The sequence below is a fragment of the Schistocerca americana genome, chromosome 2 (genome assembly GCF_021461395.2).
Source record: "Schistocerca americana isolate TAMUIC-IGC-003095 chromosome 2, iqSchAmer2.1, whole genome shotgun sequence".
Taxonomy (NCBI): Eukaryota; Metazoa; Arthropoda; class Insecta; order Orthoptera; family Acrididae; genus Schistocerca; species Schistocerca americana.
In genome coordinates, this window is record NC_060120.1 from 692,773,181 (window position 1) to 692,795,921 (window position 22,741).

Consider the following 22,741-nt stretch of genomic DNA (forward strand, 5'->3'; position numbering starts at 1 on the left):
AATACCATGGAGAGTAAATAGGAACAAAGAACCAAAGACGACCTGTATCAGCAATTTGGAAAGACACACATTGGTCGAATATTAGGGCACAAGAGGCTACAGTGGTTTGGCCATGTCCTTTGAACTGATAGATCCCTCTATTCCCAACCTGCTGCTCAAAATGCCCAATGGGATTCCAAGGATGCGACAGAAGGTTCAATTATTAACTATCCTTAAAGAAGTGGAGCCAACAGTGGTGGAACACAAAGTTACCAACTGGCAACGCTGGAATACTGTCTGCAGTGGATATTTCCTCTGTTGTGACTGACTGTCCCCCTTACTGTGCTTCTTGTAAACTGTTATTTTATGATTTTTTTTTATAAAGAGCTGTTTATTCTCCTTTTACAGTGTTGTCATTTATTCTGTTGTTCTGCTGTGGACCTTAATGGCCCGTTAATGCAATAAATAATAATAATACCAGACTTTTGTGCCAAATACATCAGAGAACGATATTAATGATATGAATTAATAGAGGGAAACATTCCACGTGGGAAAAATATATCTAAAAACAAAGATGATGTGACTTACCAAACGAAAGCACTGGCACGTCGATAGACACACAAACAAACACAAACATACACACAAAATTCAAGCTTTCGCAACAAACTGTTGCCTCATCAGGAAAGAGGGAAGGAGAGGGAAAGACGAAAGGATGTGGGTTTTAAGGGAGAGGGTAAGGAGTCATTCCAATCCCGGGAGCGGAAAGACTTACCTTAGGGAGAAAAAAGGACGGGTATACACTCGCACACACACACATATCCATCCACACATATACAGACACAAGCAGACATATTTATGTCTGGATGGATGGATGGATGGATATGTGTGTGTGTGCGCGCGAGTGTATACCCGTCCTTTTTTCACCCTAAGGTAAGTCTTTCCGCTCCCGGGATTGGAATGACTCCTTACCTTCTCCCTTAAAACCCACATCCTTTCATCTTTCCCTCTCCTTCCCTCTTTCCTGATGAGGCAACAGTTTGTTGCGAAAGCTTGAATTTTGTGTGTATGTTTGTGTTTGTGTGTCTATCGACGTGCCAGTGCTTTCGTTTGGTAAGTCACATCATCTTTGTTTTTAGAGAACGATATTATTTACATCCACATCTACATCTACATATACTCCGCAAACCACAGTATGGTGCATGGCTGAAGGTACTGTCTATCACTACTAGTCATTTCCTTTCTTGTTTCACTCACAAACAAAGTGGAGGAAAAATGACTATCTACAACCCTGAATATGAGCACCAATTTTTGTATCTTATCTTCATGATCCTTACACAAAATGTATGTTAGTGCAGAAGAATTGTTCTGCAGTCAGCCTCAAAACCCTGTCTCTAAATTTTCAAAATAATGCCCGGTGAAAAGAGTGTTCTCTTCTCTCCAGGGATTCCCATTTGAGTCCATGAAGCATCTCCATCAAACTTGCATACTGATGGACCCTATCCAAATTGCTTTGATGACTTCCTTTAATCCAACTTGGCGGGAATCCCAAACATTCAAACAATATTCAAGTATGAGTTGCACTAGTATTCAATATGCTGTCTTCTTTTCGGATGAGCTACACTTTGCTCGACTTTGTTTTACTGGGAGAATTTTGGCATTCACCTTGTTTTACTGGGAGAATTTTGGCATTCACCTTGTTTTACTGGGAGAATTTTGGCATTCACCTTGTTTTACTGGGAGAATTTTGGCATTCACCTTCCCTACTACCAGCCTGAAATGCTCATTCCAGTTCATATCGCTTTGCAACATTACATCAAGATACTTAACCTATGTGACTGTGTCAAGGGGCACTCCAATAATACTGTACTCAAATTTTATAGGATTATTTTTCCAAATCAGCTGGATTTACTTACATTTTTCTACATTTAGAATTAGCTGCCCTTCACCATACCAACTAGAAATTTTGACTAAGTAATCTTGTATACTCCCACAGTCACTCCTGCTGCTGACACTGACCATTAAGTCGTTTATGTATATAGAAAATAAACGCAGTCCTATCACACTGCCTCCTATCAAGCTGCCTTGAAGCACTGCTGACAATACCTTTGTCTATGAACAGTTGCCATTGAGGACAACATATTGGAGTCTATTACTTAAAAAGCCTTCAAGCCACTCACACAGCTGTGAACCTAATCTGTACACTTGGATCTTCATCAACAGTTTGCAGTGGGGCACCATGTCAAACACCGTCCGGTAATTTACAGATATGGAATCTGCTGGTTGCCCTTCATCCACGGTTTGCAGGATATTTTGTGAGACAAGGGCAAGCTGAGTTTCACGAGAGCATTGGCTTCTAAATACGTGCTGATTTATGGACACAAGCTGTCTTTTCTGTTTCATGGAAGTTTATTTTATTCCCACTTAGAGTTTGTTCAAGAATTCTGCAGCAAACTGATGTTAAGGATATTGGTCTGTAATTAGTTATGCCCATTCTTTTACTTTTCCTTCTTCAATTGCTTGGGACTTTTTGCTGGACAAAAAATACGCAAGCTAAGTAAGAAGCCAATGCCGCAGAGTATTCTTTGTAAAACGAAACTGGGATTCTATCTGGACCTAATGACTTCATTTGTTTTCAACTTTTTCTGTTGCTTCTCTATGCCATGAATACCAATTTCTATGTCTTACATGTGGAAGTCTGTACAACAGCTGAACAACAGTATGTTTATTTGACCCTCCTGCATGAATGATTTCTTGGACATGAAATTTAAAACTTAAGCTTTGCTTTTACTGTCCTCTATTGCCACCTCAGACTGGTTAACGAGTGACTGGATAAAAGCCTTTGACCCACTTAGTCATTTTACATACGATCAGAATTTCCTCAGGTTTTTGGGAAGATCTTTCACTAAGGTATATGGTGCAAGTTTTTGTAGCCCCACACACGGATCATCTTAAGAATGCACCAATTTCTACTAACTTTTACCTGTAAACATTTATGCTCTTTTTTGAACCAAGAATGCAAGAATCTCTATTTCCTCAGCACTTTCCAAATTTGATTACTAAACCACAGAGGGTCCTTTCCATCCTTAATCCACTTAGTTGACACACACATCACAAGAGCATGATTTGCAATCGGTTCAAACTTTGTCCATAATCCCTCTACATCAGTCACACTGGAACTAAACCATGTCCATTCATTGTCTAAGTGGGATGCTAACAATGGCTTACCAGCTTTGTCTAGTACAAACTCTCTCCTGGCCTTCTTGACTGACTTATTAACTTTAGTAATCATCATCGCTGTAATGATATGATGTTCACTAATTCCTGTCCCTACACTGACACTGTCAATAAGATCAGGCCTGTTGGTAACTACGAGGCATAAAACATTTCTGTTGTGTGTGGGTTGTCTAAGTAGTTGTTCAAGGCAGTTTACAGAAAATGGGTACAAATGTACTTTGCAGGACTATGTGTCCATACCCCCTGCAATGAAGCTATAGACATACCTGTTAGTACTTTAATAATGGAAAATCCAGGATGGAATAAAACAAGATTATGAAAAGGATAGTTACTACTCACCATATAGCGGAGATGCTGAGTGGTAGACACAGGCGCAAGAAAAAGACTGTCAGAAAGTGAGCTTTCCGCCAACAAGGCCTTTGTCGAAAATAGACAAATAGACAGACAGACAGACAGACACACATACACACACACACACACACACACACACACACACACACACACACACACACACACACACACACACACACACCTCCAAGCGCGCACGTGTGCCCACCCACCCCAGAGGAACTAGGTGGCTTGTAAGAACATCTAACAATTAACTTGATTTCACTTAGACCTGTTATACTCCGCTGTCACACACACAGTCAACCTCAACAGAGACACTATTTTTGTATACTGCAATGAGCAGTTCTCTTCCTATAGCGTCTTAAAAAATATTTTGGAGTTTTCTACTTTGTATATCAGTCCGCTCTCAGTTCCGAGAATAGCTGGAGTGCAAGAAATTTCCTGGTGGGCAGTAAATTAGGGAACTTTGTTACACATACTTCCACAGTGTACTGTTAAAATTTTCACAGTCAAAGTGTGTGTACTTTGCACGTGATTTGATTTCACTCTCTGCATATCAAGTGACAGGCATTCATCGGAGTAACTCAGACTATTGCCTAGCCTAAGAAACCTACATATGCACTCCACAAGTACTCTGCTACCCTGGTAGCTGCTTCCTTCGTATAGTGCACTCCTGACCTGTCAAGGGGAGTTCTACAATTCCCCATCCAATTAATGCAGGTACATAAATCTGTATTTTGGCCATCCCAGAATCAATGGAGCCTCTGGTGAGATGTTCCACCCAGCTTCAAACCAGAGGACCCCTATTAATGCTGGGTACGGTGCTGCAGACTGTGAATTCTGGGTGTACTTCATAAGTGAGGCCAGCAGTCTTCACCACTTCCGCCAGCCACCCATAAAAACTGAGGATGTTCTCAGAACCCAAGCGACAGGCATCACTGCTGCCAACACGAGCAACAACATGCAGACAACTGTCTCCTGCGCTCCTGATAGCCACAGGCAGGGCCTCCTCCACATTTCAGATCAAGACTCTCCACGGACACACGGAGTGCACCATGGAATTCTTTACGGCCCTGAATTCTATTTCCCTAACGGGCTCCATAACTTGCGTAACATTTGAGCTCCCAATAACTAATAAATCCCTGCTCCTGTGTGCCTGCTGAAGAAATGGCCGCCTGTCGATACACAGAGGGAATGGGTGAGGCTAGAGGGCCAGCCCCCATACTGACACTCTACCTCAAGAAATGGAACCACTTAAACCCAGCAGTCTTCCAGTAGCAAGTGCGGATCCCCTGCTTCGGGTGCACTAGAAGGTACTGTAACAGCAGAGCCTATGGACGAAACTAACAACACCTGAGATGTCTCTCACAATGCTCCAGTTTCTCCACTGCCCCCTCAACCTGAGGCAGCAGCCTGCAGAAGGCTGACCATGGCCATAAGCCTCTTCGAGCATTTGCGAACTACAGCCAGCTGCTCCTGCGTCTGCACACAGTATACGTACATTGTACCCAGCCTACCACTACTAACTTGAGAAGAAACAGAAAAAGGTAAATATGTGACTCACTAGTCTCCTGTCATATCATCAATGGAGGCTGGCAGCTGATTAAGTTGAGGTCAATGGTTATTGGCCGCCCAAAAACCAATGACTACTGCGTTACAGACTGCGTGAATATACAACTTACCATTAATAAAATGTATTACTATATCTCTCAAATACATAGATATGCAATGAGTTTAAGAATTAAACTTTGCAAGCATATAAAAATATAGAAAGTCTTTAAGAATTAAACTGAGAATGGAAACAGAAAGGCTAAATATGCTACTTGCTAGTCTCGTGGTGTTTCAACATGAAGATAAGAAACATTTTGAAAGTGAACTAACAAAAAAAGTACGTTCATTTCACAATAAATACTGCATCTGAGATGACACTGCAACAGTGGTGAAACAAGAGTGAAAGATAGAACTGCTTTCTCTCCAAAGTATACGAAATCTCCAAAAAACATTTATATACTAATATTGCAAAAACTGCGAGTACTATTACTGATCCTTAAGATGGATGTATATCCCAGTCTGGTTGGAGAACAGATGGTAAGGGCATCTGAACAAGTGAGTTAGTTTATCTGAGATACAAAGTGCCTGAAGAGAACCACAAGGGTAGCTGTCAAAATACTGTGATAAAAACTGGTGTTGGTAACATGTTTTGATCTCTGTCATGTTCCACTGAATATCTAATGCAGTTAACTAATGAATTATCACACTGAAGATGGCAGTAAAATGATAAGACATCAATTTTCATAGGCTTGAAGCTCAATATGCTGAAAGACATAACTGTGATGACATTTTTCAAAATCAATACTGCATATTAAAATCAAGCTATCATACTAATAAATTCTTACTTTACTAGACCTGGGATCATTTTTATAAATGCTGTAAGATTTTCTCCACTGTCCATATGTGTACATTGCAGTAAGGCTTCTGCTATTAGCTCACAGTTGCTGCAGAGTAAAAATGCTTTGAATGCATCTTGTGTTACCCTGCAACAAGTAATCAACAGTAAGTTCATTTTGATTCTCCTGAATCCAACTCATAAGGTTATAAAACAGCACAGCACACATGCCTGAAACATTTTAAATGCATTGCCCTTTTGTATATGTAAGTATCTAAAATAAGAAATACTCATCCTGTCGCAATACATATAGCAATTATTTAGAATTTCAGCTCTATATAATAATTACAAGAAAATTAAAGATGGTAAACACTGGTTGACAGCACAAAGCTGCCTGATCCACAGACAATTTCATCTTTTACTTTTGAAAACATGAAATTTGAAGTCTAATATTAAATGGAGACCTATACTTTGCTCTCATCCAGCACTGCTCCGAGGCAGGAAGCTGCCATACTTCAGTAACACCTGTCACACATATCTATGATACAACATAGGCTTGGTGGTGGTGATTTTTGAACTTGCATCAACAAGCAAAGACAATAAATCCATAATTTATAAAACTCCAACAGTAACAAAGAAATAAACTATAACAGCAACAAAGCTAAGAAACAGCAACAAATGTAATAGTCACAAATGCAACCGCTCATACAAGATCATCATCAGCAGGAACATTTCCAACATTTGGACCAACAGGCAGCCACAGGACCAAGTACACAATTGCAGTTCACAGAATTCTTCTAAAGAACCAACTTTTGTCTCAATCCTGTTTGGTGGGAAAAAGGTGAAATGTTTTGAAACTGACCATGTTGTGTTAGCCAAGTGAGTTTCTCAAGTTTAATTTTCCCTCATATAATACCACAAGGCCGTTAAATTCACATGTCTAATGCATTACAGAACTGCAAGACATAGCTGTCAACCTTTAGAAGAGGTTGTCTGTAGTCAAATGGCAAATATGGAGGCGTACCTTATGTTAAAGCAGCTTTGGAATTATATATTTGAAAAGGGGGAACTGCTGAGCGAGCAGGGAGTTTTCGCACAGGATTATGTAATGTGGTGGGCTGTCTCAGCAGCAGACATTCAATTTGCATGACAGAGGGTGGCTGGTGTGTGTTTTGAAGGCAGGTAATGTACATGAGAAGAAAGTGTGGCAATATGAAGAAATGAAGAATGGACAACAAGTTTTACATAAGTAAAAGGACACAGGAAAAAAGGTGGATCGGTATGAGGAGGAAGAGAGCGAAATCGGCAATGTCTAACAGTGATGGAAATTCCCTCTCTTCCTTCACCTTTCTCTCTTTACGCCCCCTCTCCCTTTTTTCTCCTCCTGTTTCACTCCTCTCCCTCATCCTACATCTCTTTTTGTTCTGTCCTTCGTATTTTTTTGTGAGGCCATGGGGTCATCTGTCAGGGTGTATATGGAGACAAGGGAAAAAAAAATCCTGGATTTTTTCCTGGATTTTCCAGTAAACACACACTTTTCATGTTAAATGACAGTATACTTTTCCTTGGAACTGTAAAACTTGTTAATCATTTGAATAGTTATGTTTTTCTACACTGGCATACAAATTCCCAGCACTCTAGGGAACGAAACTCAGCAAAAAACAAAAAAACAAAAAAAATTGCACATGTTGGAAAGATCTTTTATGTGCAGAAACATGTACACTGCATGTTTTCATATTACGAAAGTATAAATTTGATTTCCACCAAACATAGTGTGTTAGTTTCCAAAGCATTGAAATCAAGATTGCTATGCACTTTTGTAAACCAGTCGTAGCTCATGTCACCTGATCTTGCCAGCCAATGGCAGCAGATATGCAGAGAATATGACAAGTGACATAGTCACAGCCAAAATCAACATCAGCGTTAAGTAGTGCGAACACACAAATAGGAAAAGTTAATGATTTAAATTAATATACATAGTGTAGCTACATGAAATGCAAAGCTTCGCATATTAATACTGGCCTCCAAGATTAATAAGCTGCAAGAGAGGCTAAGCTCTCACATGTAATATTGGTCTTTTTTTGTACATGTTACACACATCTCTAATCTGGGCTCGAAATTCTTCTAAATGACTCGTCCTCAAATTTTTCATATTTCAATGAGTACCAAATGCTCTGCGATTTAAAAAAAATCATTTCATATTCTCGCACTTAACATAATTTATCTCGTGCAAAAGAAAATTTACTCTGAAAGTATGACTTTTCAAACCACCTCTTGCAACATTCTCAATCATCAGTTCAGGCAAATGCTTTAAGTAATCATATATCAATGAAATGAAATGAAATAAAATGATCGTATGGCATTGCTGGCCGGGAAGCCCCAACTGGGGAAGTTCGGCCACCAATTGTGAGTCTTATTGCAGTTGATGCCACATTGGGCAACTTGCGTGCCAGTGATGAGAATGAAATGATGATGAGGACAACCTAACACCTATCCCATGAGTGGAGGAAATCTCCAACCTGGCTAGGAATCGTACCCGGGCCCACTGCATGGGAGGCAAGCATGTTCCCATCCAGCTAAGCAGGTGGACCATATATCAATAATCAGTCTCGTCAGAGCCAGGGGGATGTACAGTTGTGTGTGTGCGTGTGAGAAAGCTGTACTGTAACATATTTATATGCTACCACAGGTGAATGGTTGCCTTTTCCCTTACTGTATGGATGGCTCCATCCATGAATTTCCATTAGAGTTAGAACAACAGTAAACACAATGGGTCATTAGGGCAGATAGCACCAAGGCTACTGTCAACAGTCAGAGCAGTACTTGTTCACAGTAAGAGCAACACTGAATCATTTCATACCCGTTTGGGCAGAGGAACACTTAAAGAGGATAGTGCATGCTTGTCATAACCATTGTCAGCCAGGTTTATGATGTATGCAGTGCTTGGGTAGAAATGAAACTGATAGAAGTGGGAGCTCCAGATGACCAAATGTTTGGAAAAAATATTTTTGGCACAACCCAACTGAGGCACAGGCCTTTATGTTAGCATAGATATCAGGCAACAGTTGGTGCAGTGGAAAGAATACAGATCGCTAATCCAAGGTCCACGGGGTCTAGTCCCTATGCAAAAATGGGCTTTTCCTTTATTTTCATTTGTATCTTTATTACACTGCAAATAAACCAAAATACTGTTCAATATATTGTATTCATGAACATTTTTATAAAAGGTTGTAATGTGGGAGAATGAGACAGTATTCAACAGAGAGCTTAATTCAACATAAATTGGAGAATATGATATTATTAGAGTATGTTTAAGCCAAGTTATATACATGCAGAACCTTAAACTGTAACTTTGCTAAACTTCTGCATTAATGAAAACTAGTGGACTTAAGAAGAAACAATGAGGGGTGTGTAATAAATAATGCAAGACTTTTTTTCTCGGCCAATTTCAGTTGGAAAAATGCAGAATTAGTTGTGGGACATAATGGATTATTCCTGCTTCAGCCACTATAGTTTCATGAAGGTAAAACAGGTAGCGGCACTATACATAGCATTCAAAATTTAGTCTGCAACAGACGTGCATTCCAAGCAGATTACTGTCACTGAGTTTCTTTTGGCAAAAATCAGAGCATCGCAGATATTCATAGGCACTTGCACAATGTCGACAGAGGCCTGCCAGTGAACAAAAGCACAATGAGTCATTGGGTGAGGCCTCTGCCACCTTTGCAACAAGGTCACACAAACCTGTCCAATCTCCCACACGCTGGCTGGCTGCACACAGCTGTGACTCCCGTAATGTTGGAGCATATGGACACACTCATTCAAAGTGGTCAACAGATCACAATCATACACCTTGCTGCTCAACTGGATTCTGTTGGCAGTGCTGACACCTCCAGTTGGGTACTCAAAGGTATGTGCCTCCTTGGTTCTTTGCTCCCTAACGGAGAACAATAAAGAGCAACGAAGGACCATACGTGTAGAATTGCTTGTTTGTTACGAGGCTGATCATGACAATTTTTGGTCTAACATCATAACAGGCAGTGAAACATGGGTTTATTACTTGGAACCAGAAACAAAATGGCAGTCCCTGGAGTGGTGCCACACCACTTCTCCTCCAAAGAAAATGTTTAAAGCTGCACTTCTCAGCTGGTAAAGTCAGGATGGTGGTCTTCTGGGATTCTGAAAAGGTTATTCTGTTTGATGTTCTCCCTCATGATACAACTAACAATTCGGAAGTGTAATGCGCTACCCTCAGGAAATTGGAGAAACAACTTCAGCATGTTCATTGCAACAAAAATGCAAATGAACTTCTTCTCCATGACAATGCAAGGCCTCTCATAAGTCTGTGCGCTTGAGAGGAGCACACAAAACGCTCATAGCACTGTTCTAACTTATCCATGCTACAGCACACATCTCACACTTTCCGACGTCTATCTTTTTGGCACAATGAAGAATGCACTCTGCGGCAAGTGGTACATGATGATGTGGAAGTTATTGATGCAGCAGGGCACTGGCTCCGATGTCAACCAGTACAGTGGAACCGTGGAGGCATATAGCTCAAGGGAGTGATTTGGGACACTTTGTGGCGAGTTCTAGAAGAAGGCAGACCTGCCTTGAGTAAAATGCGTGATTTGATTGTATAGGTGTCTGTTTCTGGGTGGTGAACAGCCACTACAATACTTAACTTTTGAAGGAACTTTATATTTTGGGAGGTGAGAATGTACTCCAGAGTAGGTATCTAACTTTATCTGCTTGATTTACAGAACTATGAAGAGATAGAGTATGAGTTATTATTCTTCGTATCTTATGTGTTAATTTGTGAATCATCATTTTGAACTCTGAACACCTATGAGTTGGAGAATCTTTTGTGTATTGTGATCACGAAATGGACTTAATTATCATGGGTCTTTGATGACTAATTAGTTTGGAGATTTTGCTAACATTCCCTAATGCTCTCAATGTAACTTTATTGCATTTGATAAGGGTAGTTTGTGTATGTATTTTATTTGAATATTGTAGGACCACTTCTCATCAACTTGAGATGTCCTTTCTTGAATCAACATTATTCAACACAATTTTCCGTCATCTACATCAATAACAGACATTAGAAATGAAACCTTGGTTTTCAATTATTCATTTAACTTTTATTTTGTATTTCTGTGTATTTTATTAACTCATAATTCTAGCCAATGTGTAGACTGTTTGACGGCAGGATCACCACTACAGGTTATTATTTGCAGCCAGTCAGCTGCAGGGTATGAAAGCAGACGTGTGCGGCTCAACCCTATGACTACATTGAGCTATTCTTTTTAAACAGAGTCATGTGTAGCCCAAGTACCTAAAGTACAATTAACAACAAGTAAAGATGCAACTGGTATGATCACATGTGATGCTGTTAGGAACAGCAACTACACTCAGCAGTAACCATTAGCTACAGTCACAACTATGACAACTATGACAGAGCCCACTGAAAGATCATGGGATTCATTCCGGGGACAAAAGTTATAGGGAACTGCAAAGTAATTAACAGAAATAATCAGAACATTTCTATCCATGTACATTTCATAAAATCTTAGTATGAAAACTGTGATATTTCAACACACTAGAAGTTTCACAACCAGTAATGCTCGTAGCTGAACGCAGGTAGCATTTCGTCAATAATGCAGGAGTTGGTATTGAACTAGTACTGCCTCAGTTTTAGCGCCAGTCTTATGTCAGTTTTTGGGCACTAAACTCATGTCAGTTTTATCTGTGTCATGATACAATAAATATATTTTAAAAGTATTTTGTTTGTTTTGACTAAGTCATTTTTGACTTGAATTTTTTGGTTGACTGATTACAAATTGCCAGGCATTACACAGAACTGGACCCAGGCGATATTTTAAGTGGAGGAATTGCGTTCAATCTGAGTTACCCATCTTAATTATATCTTCGGCAGGCGGCAAGTTAAGTAACAAATACAGGAATGTTGTCATTACTTCATCAAAATCTGGGAAACCTACAGCAACTCATAAAAGAACATGTTGACTAATGTGATGATGCCTTGCATGCAGGAGAACAAATTTCTTCTAATTAGTGGGGAGGACAAACAAATGCACCATTATACATAGTGGTTTTTCAAGATGAAGAATGATTGCCATCATGCAGTATAAATGGAAAACTGTGAATCTTCACAACTTCAAAATTAAACTAAAAGTACATTAGTCACTATTCTTCTAAACTGAGGAATGTTCTTCATAATTCTATAGATGCAAAAAATTTCAAAACAGAAACAGGCATACTGATGACTTTTACACCATCCTCTGAACCAAATTCTAGCAAAAGTCAACTACTGCTAAGTATCTAACTGCCACAGATCACAAGGTTTTAGCAAAACCCAATATAGGCATGCTGAAAGTAAAAGTGAACAAATGCAATAAAATTACTCTCGTGTGTCTTATCTCGATTTCCATAGTAAGTAGTTGGCAATAATGAAGTAGATAGGTGTGCCAGGACGCTGTATGCCATATTACTCATTATTGTAACAGTATTTATTGGAGGAATAGTGTTGCAACCAGACTTAATTGTCATCAGGACACCAACAGATTACTTCTAAGCAAATATTCACTTGATGCTCTCTTGTTAGTCTACAAGCAACTATTGCAAGCTAAAGCTGAATGAATGATGATTCTTGTGACACTGAAAATGGCATACAGGGCTAAGAATGTTCCAGTGGAAGTGGAATCCTGATTCAAGAAGTGCTCACATCAAGCTGAAACACAAAGTAAAAAGTGTTCAAACGAAACTATTACCAAATGCACTCACTGACTTGAGGTTTCATCTTCAAAACCTACACGAATGAAAGAATGCATGCCTGCTGAACTCTGCTATGATGATATTACCCTGTTTCATCATCATGTGGCATCACTAACTACAATACATCAAGATAAAACAATGGAATATTCACGATGGAATATAATAATATTATGAAAACAATAGTTGCTACTCATATGTGATGGACATGCTGAGTTGCAGGTAGGCTCAACAAAAAGACTGTAGAAACTGAGCTTTCGGCTAACAAGGCCTTTGTTGGGAAAAGGTGCATGCGCATGCGCATGCGCATGCGCATGCACGCACACACACACACACACACACACACACACACACACACACACAAACACACAACATGCAAATGCAACTCTCACAAACATCATGCGAGTGCGAGTTGCGTTTGTGTGCACATGTTCTCTCTTTCCAACGTAGTCCTTGTTTGCCAAAAGCTCACTTTCTGACACTTTTTGTTAAGCCTATCTGCAACTCGGCATCTCAACTATATTGTGAGTGGCAACTATCCCTTGTCAAAGAGTGGGGCTGTCCTATCCAAAGGCCTCACCTTCAGCCCCACTCCCAGATTCAACCAAACAGCCATTGTCAAAGATTTACTGTCCTACACCCGTACTCTCTGCTGGAAATATCACTTTGCCACGAAGAAAAATGATCCTAATCCTACTCATAATGGTCCAACTCCCCAAGACACTATCCAAATTGAACCCTGCCTGGAACGGTTCCGTCCTCCGTCACAGTGGGACCCACCTCCTCTTCCTCAAAATCACCCTCTCCAAACTTTGCAGGAATTTCTGACTTCCAACCTTGCCTCTCAATCCTTCTTAAAAAACCTTAATCCTACTCCCAACATCACCACTGCTGAAGCCCAGGCTATCCGTGATCTGAAGGCTGACCGATCCATCGTCATTCTTCCGGCGGACGAGGCTTCCACAACCGTGGTACTTGATCGTCGGGAGTATGTGGCTGAGGGACTGCGTCAGCTTTCAGACAACACTACATACAAAGTTTGCCAAGGGAATCTCATTCCTGATGTCCAGGCGGAGCTTCAAGGAATCCTCAGAACCTTAGGCCCCCTACAAAACCTTTCACCTGACTCCATCAACCTCCTGACCCCATCAACACCCCGCACCCCTACCTTCTCCCTAAAATTCACAAACCCAATCATCCTGGCCGTCCCATTGTAGCTGGCTACCAAGCCCCCACAGAATGTACCTCTGCCTACGTAGATCAACACCTTCAACCCATTACATGCAGTCTCCCATCCTTCATCAAAGACACCAACCACTTTCTCGAACGCCTGGGATCCCTACCCAGTCTGTTACCCCCGGAAACCATCCTTGTAACCATTGATGCCACTTCCTTATACACAAATATTCCGCACGTCCAGGGCCTCACTGCGATGGAGCACTTCCTTTCACGCCGATCACCTGCCACCCTACCAAAAACATCTTTCCCCATTACCTTAGCCAGCTTCATCCTGACCCACAACTTCTTCACTTTCGAAGGCCAGACATACCAACAATTAAAGGGAACAGCCATGGGCACCAGGATGGCCCCCTCGTACGCCAACCTATTCATGGGTCACTTAGAGGAAGCCTTCTTGGTTACCCAGGCCTGCCAACCCGAAGTTTGGTGCAGATTATTGATGACATCTTCATGATCTGGACTCACAGTGAAGAAGAACTCCAGAATTTCCTCTCCAACCTCAACTCCTTTGGTTCCATCAGATTCACCTGGTCCTACTCCAAATCCCATGCCACTTTCCTTGACGTTGACCTCCACCTGTCCAATGGCCAGCTTCACACGTCCATCCACATCAAACCCACCAACAAGCAAAAACAGTACCTCCATTATGACAGCTGCCACCCATTCCACATCAAACGGTCCCTTCCCTACAGCCTAGGTCTTCGTGGCAAACGAATCTGCTCCAGTCCTGAATCCCTGAACCATTACACCAACAGCTTGAAAACAGCTTTCGCATCCCGCAACTACCCTCCCGACCTAGTACAGAAGCAAATAACCAGAGCCACTTCCTCATCCCCTCAAACCCAGAACCTCCCACAGAAGAACCACAAAAGTGCCCCACTTGTGACAGGATACTTTCCGGGACTGGATCAGACTCTGAATGTGGTTCTCCAACAGGGATATGACTTCCTCAAATCCTGCCCTGAAATGAGATCCATTCTTCATGAAATCCTCCCCACTCCACCAAGAGTGTCTTTCCGCCGTCCACCTAACCTTCGTAACCTCTTAGTTCATCCCTATGAAATCCCCAAACCACCTTCCCTACCCTCTGGCTCCTACCCTTGTAACTGCCCCCGGTGTAAAACCGGTCCAATGCACCCTCCCACCACCACCTACTCCAGTCCTGTAACCCAGAAGGTGTACACGATCAAAGGCAGAGCCACGTGTGAAAGCACCCACGTGATTTACCAACTGACCTGCCTACACTGTGAAGCTTTCTATGTGGGAATGACCAGCAACAAACTGTCCATTCGCATGAATGGACACAGGCAGACAGTGTTTGTTGGTAATGAGGATCACCCTGTGGCTAAACATGCCTTGGTGCACGGCCAGCACATCTTGGCACAGTGTTACACCGTCCGGGTTATCTGGATACTTCCCACTAACACCAACCTGTCAGAACTCCGGAGATGGGAACTTGCCCTTCAGTATATCCTCTCTTCTCGTTACCCGCCTGGCCTCAATCTCCGCTAATTTCAATTTGCCGCCGCTCATACCTCACCTGTCTTTCAACAACATCTTTGCCTCTGTACTTCCGCCTTGACTGACATCTCTGCCCAAACTCTTTGCCTTTACAAATGTCTGCTTGTGTCTGTGTATGTGCGGATGAATATGTGTGTGTGTGTGTGTGTGTGTGTGTGTGTGTGTGTGTGTCACCAAAGAATTTTAAAATGCCAGGTGATGCAAAGAGTTTTACAAAGATGTTCTAGAAAAATAATGTAAAGATGTAAGAGATAAAACTTGACAATAGCAACGTAACTGTAATAGGCAATATTTTTCGTGCCACTATTGTTTATTTATTACTTCATGCAGTACTGATAAAGATATAAGCTAAACAATTCTTTTAAAATAGTTACCATTGTTATTATTATATTATGCCACTGTATTGCTATTGTTATTATACACTTTAAAACTATAAATTAAAAAATTGTAGTATACAATAATGTAGGTAAAAACATTCATTGCATAAAAATGCGGGCATATAATAAACACTAAAGAGCATTAAAAATAATTGTAAAATAAAGTTAAATGTAATTTGAAAAGGCAAGACAACAGACACCAGCTTTAATTATTACTGTTATATTGTTACGGAAATTAAATTTAAATGTATTTCACTATGATGTATTATTTATGGCAGTGAGATCTATTAATCATATAAAAATTCAAATGTGGAAACATCTACCTTGATGAAAACAGAAAAACTAATTTTATAAAGAATTTGATCTGTAGCACTTATCAAGTTTCGAAACAACACTTCTCAATAATCAGAATACTTTGATTCTGGATTTTCAGATCACTCTTAGCACTGCAGGAAACAATGCACAGAGTACACTGCTATTCGCATGAAGTACATCATAGTAGTTATTATTTAACTTTCATCAGTATTCTCCCATCACTGGAACATATGTAGTAATATGTGAACTAAAGCTGAACAGTGGAACGAGAAAAGCAGCTGTTTCTTGCAAGTAGTAACTTTTCTGCCAATAAAAATTGTAATATGTGGGTTAGAGAACTTGTATGATGGCAGGAAAAATAAAGTTTCTGGTCAAGGGAGTAAATGATTATAACAAATTCAAAGAGGTATGCACCAGCAAAGGGTTATAAAATGCAGACTACCAATTAAAATAAACAGTTTATGAAAAAGTACATTTGTTAATATGTAATAAATTTATGTAGTAGGAAGTAAAAATGCATTTTTCTGAAATGTATCTCATGCAGTATTGAAATACGGGCAATAAACAGTACAGCCATGAGGAGAACAGAAGTTTTTGAAATGCTGGTGTTGCACAAAAGTGATGAAGTATTGACGGTTGCATTGAGTAACTAATGGGGAGGTACTGAGCTGAACTGAAGAGAAAAGAAATGTATGGAAAACTTGGCAAATTTAAGACTGACATTGATAGGACACATGCTGAGGCATTAAGGAATAGTTAATTTGCTAGCGAAGGGCAAATGTGGGGATAAGAAATTGTAGAGAAAGGCCAAAAATTCTTCATCATATTATTTTTTCTCAGAGATGCACTCACTACATTGTCTCACCAACTAAACAACTAATTTAACTTCTGATGTACCTGATGGTAAGAAAAAATTGTGTCAGCCTTCCTTCTACAAGGCATAAGGTCTTCTAGTGCTAAAAATATGAACACAGCTGTAAAATATTCAACTTACTTTGCAGGATTTAGTTTGTAAGCACCCCTGTTTGGAACAATACCATATTTATTTGTATTTTCTGGTTTCTGCGGAACACAGATAGGTGGAGAGATACCAACATAGCAGCCCATTGCAACAAGAAACATGGAAAACAGTTCCGGAAACTTTTTAACTGTAATTGAACTCATGCTGGCTATACTGAACATATTGCTCATTGCACTTATTGCCTGCAAAAAAAAAAGAAACAAACAACTTAGAACAACAACATAAAAACTGCAAGAAAAACATTAACAATGTACCTGCCCTTCCACATCACTTTAACATATTAGAGCACTATATAAACATTCTTTCGTATACCAAAGCTCTTACAATTGTGGGAGGACTTATTTCAAACCATGCAAATGTACCAGTCTACAAGCACATATTGCAGCAATCTCACAATTTGCATACAAACAGTGGAAAAATAACAGGCAAACAATAGCAGTATTTTGGCATCAATCAGATGATCAACAAAAACTGATTGCAGGAACATCTGAAAACCCTAATACAACTAAATGACTGCACACAATCTAGCCAAAATGTAAACTGCCAATACTGTTGTAGGTGTTATTTACTTATGCAAATTACTCACAGTATAGGACTCCAATGTTGACACCTGCCTCAAACTGGCTTTGCCGTTCCAATAATTTAACTATTTGGGCATGACTCAGTTTCAGCCTATAGTGACGTTTTAAATACCACTCTCTCTCTCTCTCTCTCTTTCTCTCTCTCTCACTCACACACACACACACACACACACACACACACACACACACACAGGTATATTCACATTATATGTTGTCATTTCCTGCATAATCACTTATGTTCATTTACACCACCAATTTCCTGACAGCCCTCATTTTTGAAACTTTCATCACTTGCAGCTCTGTTATTACCAAGAAATTTGATTTTTGCATTGCCATAGCAGAGAAACAAATTTTCCTTTCTTGTTGCATCTATAGATCATTTATTTATATCTTAGAAATATCTTTAGTTACATGACCTACAGATTCAGTGTGTGTTTACAGCAACTGAGTGTATCAGCCATGCCACTTGCTCATTTCAGCAAATAGCACATATATGTAACTATTTGACCTCACGTAGGGTTAGTGTGTAAGACATTGTTGGTGTTTTGAATTCCACATGACTTGGGACTGATAGGTAAATAGTGATAAAATCAACCTGGAACTATAGCAAAACCATCCAACAATTGTATCTCCCAAGGTATTGGTAAGAAGAAAAGATAACAGTTTAGCAAATAGTAGCAATGACAAGACACCCAGAAGCACATAAGTAAGACTGAAAACATAAACATGCTAGCTTGAGGGGGGGGAAGGAGGCGAGCCAGAGCCAGCGGGGGATGGGGCACGGGCGGTGACGGAGAGAGGTGAGGGGCGGAGAGAGAGAGAGAGAGAGAGAGAGAGAGAGAGAGAGAGGCGAGGGGCAGAGACAGAGAGAGAGAGAGAGCGAGAGAAAGAGAGAGAGAGAGGCGAGGGGCGGAGACAGAGAGAGAGAGAGAGAGAGAGAGAGAGAGAGAGAGAGGCGAGGGGCAGAGAGAGAGAGAGAGGCGAGGGGCGGAGACAGAGAGAGAGAGAGAGAGAGAGAGAGAGAGAGAGAGAGAGAGAGAGAGAGGCGAGGGGCGGAGACAGAGAGTGAGAGTGAGAGAGAGAGAGAGAGAGGCGAGGGGCGGAGACAGAGAGAGAGAGAGAGAGAGAGAGAGAGAGAGAGAGAGAGAGAGAGAGAGGCGAGGGGCAGAGACAGAGAGAGAGAGACGCGAGGGGCGGAGACAGAGAGAGAGGCGAGGGGCGGAGACAGAGAGAGAGGCGAGGGGCGGAGACAGAGAGAGGCGAGGGTCAAACGTTTTCTGGAAGTCCTGTTCTTTGAGGGTGTTTAGCACCACCAGCGATGCTTTTTGAATCCTCTCTAGAGTGTCGATCTGACAGCCTTTCAACTTCAGTTCCAGTTTTGGGAATAACGCAAAGTCACAAGGTGCCAAATCTGGCGAATACAGTGGGTGGGGTACAACCACCATGTTGTTTTTTGCCAAAAAGGTTCTGGTGAGCGAGGACGTGTGACATGCCGCATTATCATGAAGCAGCAGCCAGTTTCCTTGATGCCAAAGTTCGGGCCATCGTCCCCACATGTTTTCACGAAGCCGTCACAAAACATCCCAGTAGTACACGGAATTCACTGTTTGGTTGGTTGGGATGAATTCTTTGTGCACAATTCCCTTGGTACCAAAGAAAACGATGAACATGCTCTTCACTTTACTCTTCACCGGTCTCACTTTTTTGGGTCTTTGACAGCCCGGGCTCTTCCACTGGGACAATTGTTGCTTTGTCTCTAGCTCATACCTGTAAATCCAGCTCTTGTCACTGGTGATAACCCGTGACAAAAAGGTTGGATCATCAGATGTGGTCTGACGAACATCTGTGTTCTGTTTGTGGATCCATCGTAGAATTGCCACACACCAAACAGAGTATTACGGAAATCACTGTGGACATGCAACACTTCCTCCCAGCTGAATGCCACTCCACACACTGACATATATGCAGCTATCGCCGCATAGTGGTGCAAAGATCTACTAATCCTACTTTCCAGATGGCAGCACCAGTACCAAAAATTTGTGATTCCTCTTGTATAACCACGAAGGGAGACAGTAAATCTACGCCACTCCTGGATCTCAGCATGGGACTGTTAAGGTTGGTGGCAATAATATATGTTGAAAACATATGGTCTATGTGGATGAGGAATTTGTATGGGATAGGATGATGTGGACAGATATAGATAGTGGCACAGGTAACAGTTATGGTTTGCAGGAAGAGAGTGAGAATTAGGTGTTCAGTCAAAGTGTTGTAGAGGGCCTATGGCAGAACAGTGAGAGTCTTGTGGTGGCTAATAGTAACATTCAGGATCAAGCATCAATATGGTGTTGGGAGAGGGTGTGCATGAGGAGGGTTTTGTGAGCTGAAAAGAGGCAGATATTGTGGAATAGGATATTGTACTGCTGTTGCAAAATGATTAAGGAAGAAGAGGTAGTGGATGGGTAGCTGGATTGAGTTTAATGTAGGGCATCAAGATAGGTGAAAACAGAGTGGACCTTGTTGCACGTATAGACAGTTTTTGTGTTGAGGTGGAAGACAGAGTGGACAGCAAGGAAACTCTGGTGTAGGCTCTGGGGCCTTCGGAAAGGATGGCTGTTTTGAAGAACTACGATCATAAAATGGATGAAATCTCCACCTGTGGGAGGTGGGTGGAGGGAGTTTAGGGGTTGAAGGTTGAAGGGATTGTTTGTAGATCTGATGGCAACTGTCAGCTCAGATTTGGCAGGTGGAGGTTAAGCCCTGCACTTGGAAGATAGGTCAGGTGGGGCAAGTTACAAGTATCACATAATGGAGGATAGTTAAGCTTATGAGATTGCTTGAGGAAATGGGCGAATTTACAGTGGCGACAGGTGGAAGGGTTTCTGCAATCGGTGGCTTGGTGACCATACGCATCAGGCATCTATGGCAGTGGTAGGATTGAGGACAGAATTTGGATGGCTCAATGGTGTGTCGATGGTATACCAGGCCCACAGAGGAAAGGGTGGTCAATTGCAGATGAATGTTCAGTGAAGATGAGGACTTCGAAGTGTGGACCAATATTGTCCAAAATATGGAGTGCTATCTGAACTTTGAGGTCAGGGTGGGAGTTGAGCTCAACGTCCACCTCACCCAATGTGGTCTCAAGAGTCAATATGTTTGACCATAGCAGTGGGGGTGAAGGGACAGCGACAAGGTTGTGGCTGCTTGGTCCAGGTGGTTGTGGGAAAGGGTGTGAGGTTTACATAAGGACCGGAAGTGACACAGGTGATCTTCTGGAGAAGCTTGATGCACAATTCTGGATCAGGGGATTTAATGAGGACAGTGTCTTTTCTTTTTGGTAATCTGAATGATAGGTAAGGAAGGGATGTATTTTCTGATTTCAAGAGGGATGGTTTTAGGTTTGAGGAAGTAGGAGTCAAGATGGGAGAGTAGGAAGGTATGAAGTTCTACAGTCATAGTCGCTGATGGGATGGCCTGGCAGTCGAAGTCTGAGGCCTTTGGAAGCCTTCCTGGCAGGTGTAGGTAAGGAGGGAGTGGTAGGTGTAACTGGGGATAACAGATGAGGGGTTTGTTTGGAAGGTGGTATGAATGAAGATGGCACCACAATACAGAAACTTGATGCAGAAACATTTGGCTGTGTTGATGGAGATGGCGCAGGTGGAGCTATGTGTGGTGGTGGAAGAAATTCAGATGCTGGTCCTTATGCTGGATCTGAAGAGGGTACTACTGAGTTTAGCGTGCCTGGATGGGAAAGGCCAGATAGAAGGGGATAGGCCTGATGGAAGGTGGAAGTACTCCAAGTGATAGTTATAAAAGGATTGAGAGGGCAAGTGTAAACAATGATCGTTGTTGGAGAAGGCATGGTGTCACTGAACTTACCAGTTGATGGATGGATGATGAAGTCAACGGCTGCAGCAGCAACAACGATGGCAATGACGAAAATGACGGAACAGCAGCAGTAGGGAGAAGGAGATGGTGTTCAATAACTAACCCATTCCTGTTCCACAGAACACAGTTCTCCAGCTTTTTCCTTTCTTACTTACTTTGAACCATGATTTTTGATTACATTATATAGGTCTGGAAATGTAGAATATGTAATGGAATGAGGACACATATTTAAAAGAATAGGCATTAAGAGAGTGGTGACCTTTGCTTAAAAGAAGTCCATGTAATTGGACTTAGTTATGAAGCTTCTGTACCTTCACTTTGTTCTTTATCTAGTTAAATTTGAAAGAGGTTTAAAAGTTAGCATTAACATTTCACAATGCAACAGTAATGACAATAATTCCAGTATTTGAATGCTATAAAAACTACAAATCATCAGTGTAGTACAAGCCTATAATGCAGTAAAGCTCAGGAAAGGAAGAAAATGCTACTACAGTTTTTTCTGGAAGATAATTTGTACAGTCTCTAATTTAATCTGTCTTATTTCATTCAGTACTTACAGCCAGAGGTAGTAGAGCAGCTATCTTCACTTTATCATTCTGGATTTCATAGAGAGGAGTGGTTGAAATTATAGAAAGGAACTGCTCAATTATGTCTGAAGACAAAACTGGGTCCTGGGCCAATACCATCCAGCATTCTGATACTGACCTGTTAACAAAAGAGTGGTAATTATAGCAGTGGAGGTGGTGTCTGTAGCAGTAGTAGTAGTAAGTAAAAATATAAAAGTGTTAAAATTAAACTTACAGGTCATATGGGAGTCGCTGAAGCAGCAGTGCGGATACCACAGACTTGGGATGATGATGTGCCAGAGCCAAAATTGCTCTTAGACCACCATTTCGAGTTTGTACATAATGTACATTAGACAGCTGCTTGAGAATGCCATCTAAATTAAAATTGTCACAACAGTATAATTAACACATAATAATTAAGCAGCTTTTAAAGAAAAATCATGCAAGAAAAGGAAAGAGAGAGTGATAGGTGAGGGAGAGAGAGGTTTGGAGGGGGG

The 22,741-nt window shown here is 41.2% G+C and overlaps 1 protein-coding gene across 3 annotated transcripts in view; it reads right to left on the minus strand.

Moving 5' to 3' along the window:
• Positions 1 to 22,741, minus strand: part of LOC124595224 (maestro heat-like repeat-containing protein family member 1) — a 271,523-nt gene that overhangs the window by 98,756 nt on the left and 150,026 nt on the right. For 2 of the 3 annotated variants that reach the window (XM_047133879.1, XM_047133878.1), the window contains exons 20-23: positions 22,480 to 22,618; positions 22,236 to 22,383; positions 17,186 to 17,394; positions 5,958 to 6,095 (exon numbers count right to left, since the gene is read on the minus strand). In XM_047133879.1, the coding sequence (XP_046989835.1) occupies positions 5,958 to 6,095; positions 17,186 to 17,394; positions 22,236 to 22,383; positions 22,480 to 22,618 (634 nt within the window). The remainder of the gene's footprint in view (positions 1 to 5,957; positions 6,096 to 17,185; positions 17,395 to 22,235; positions 22,384 to 22,479; positions 22,619 to 22,741) is intronic. The other variant, XM_047133880.1, reaches the window with a different exon arrangement.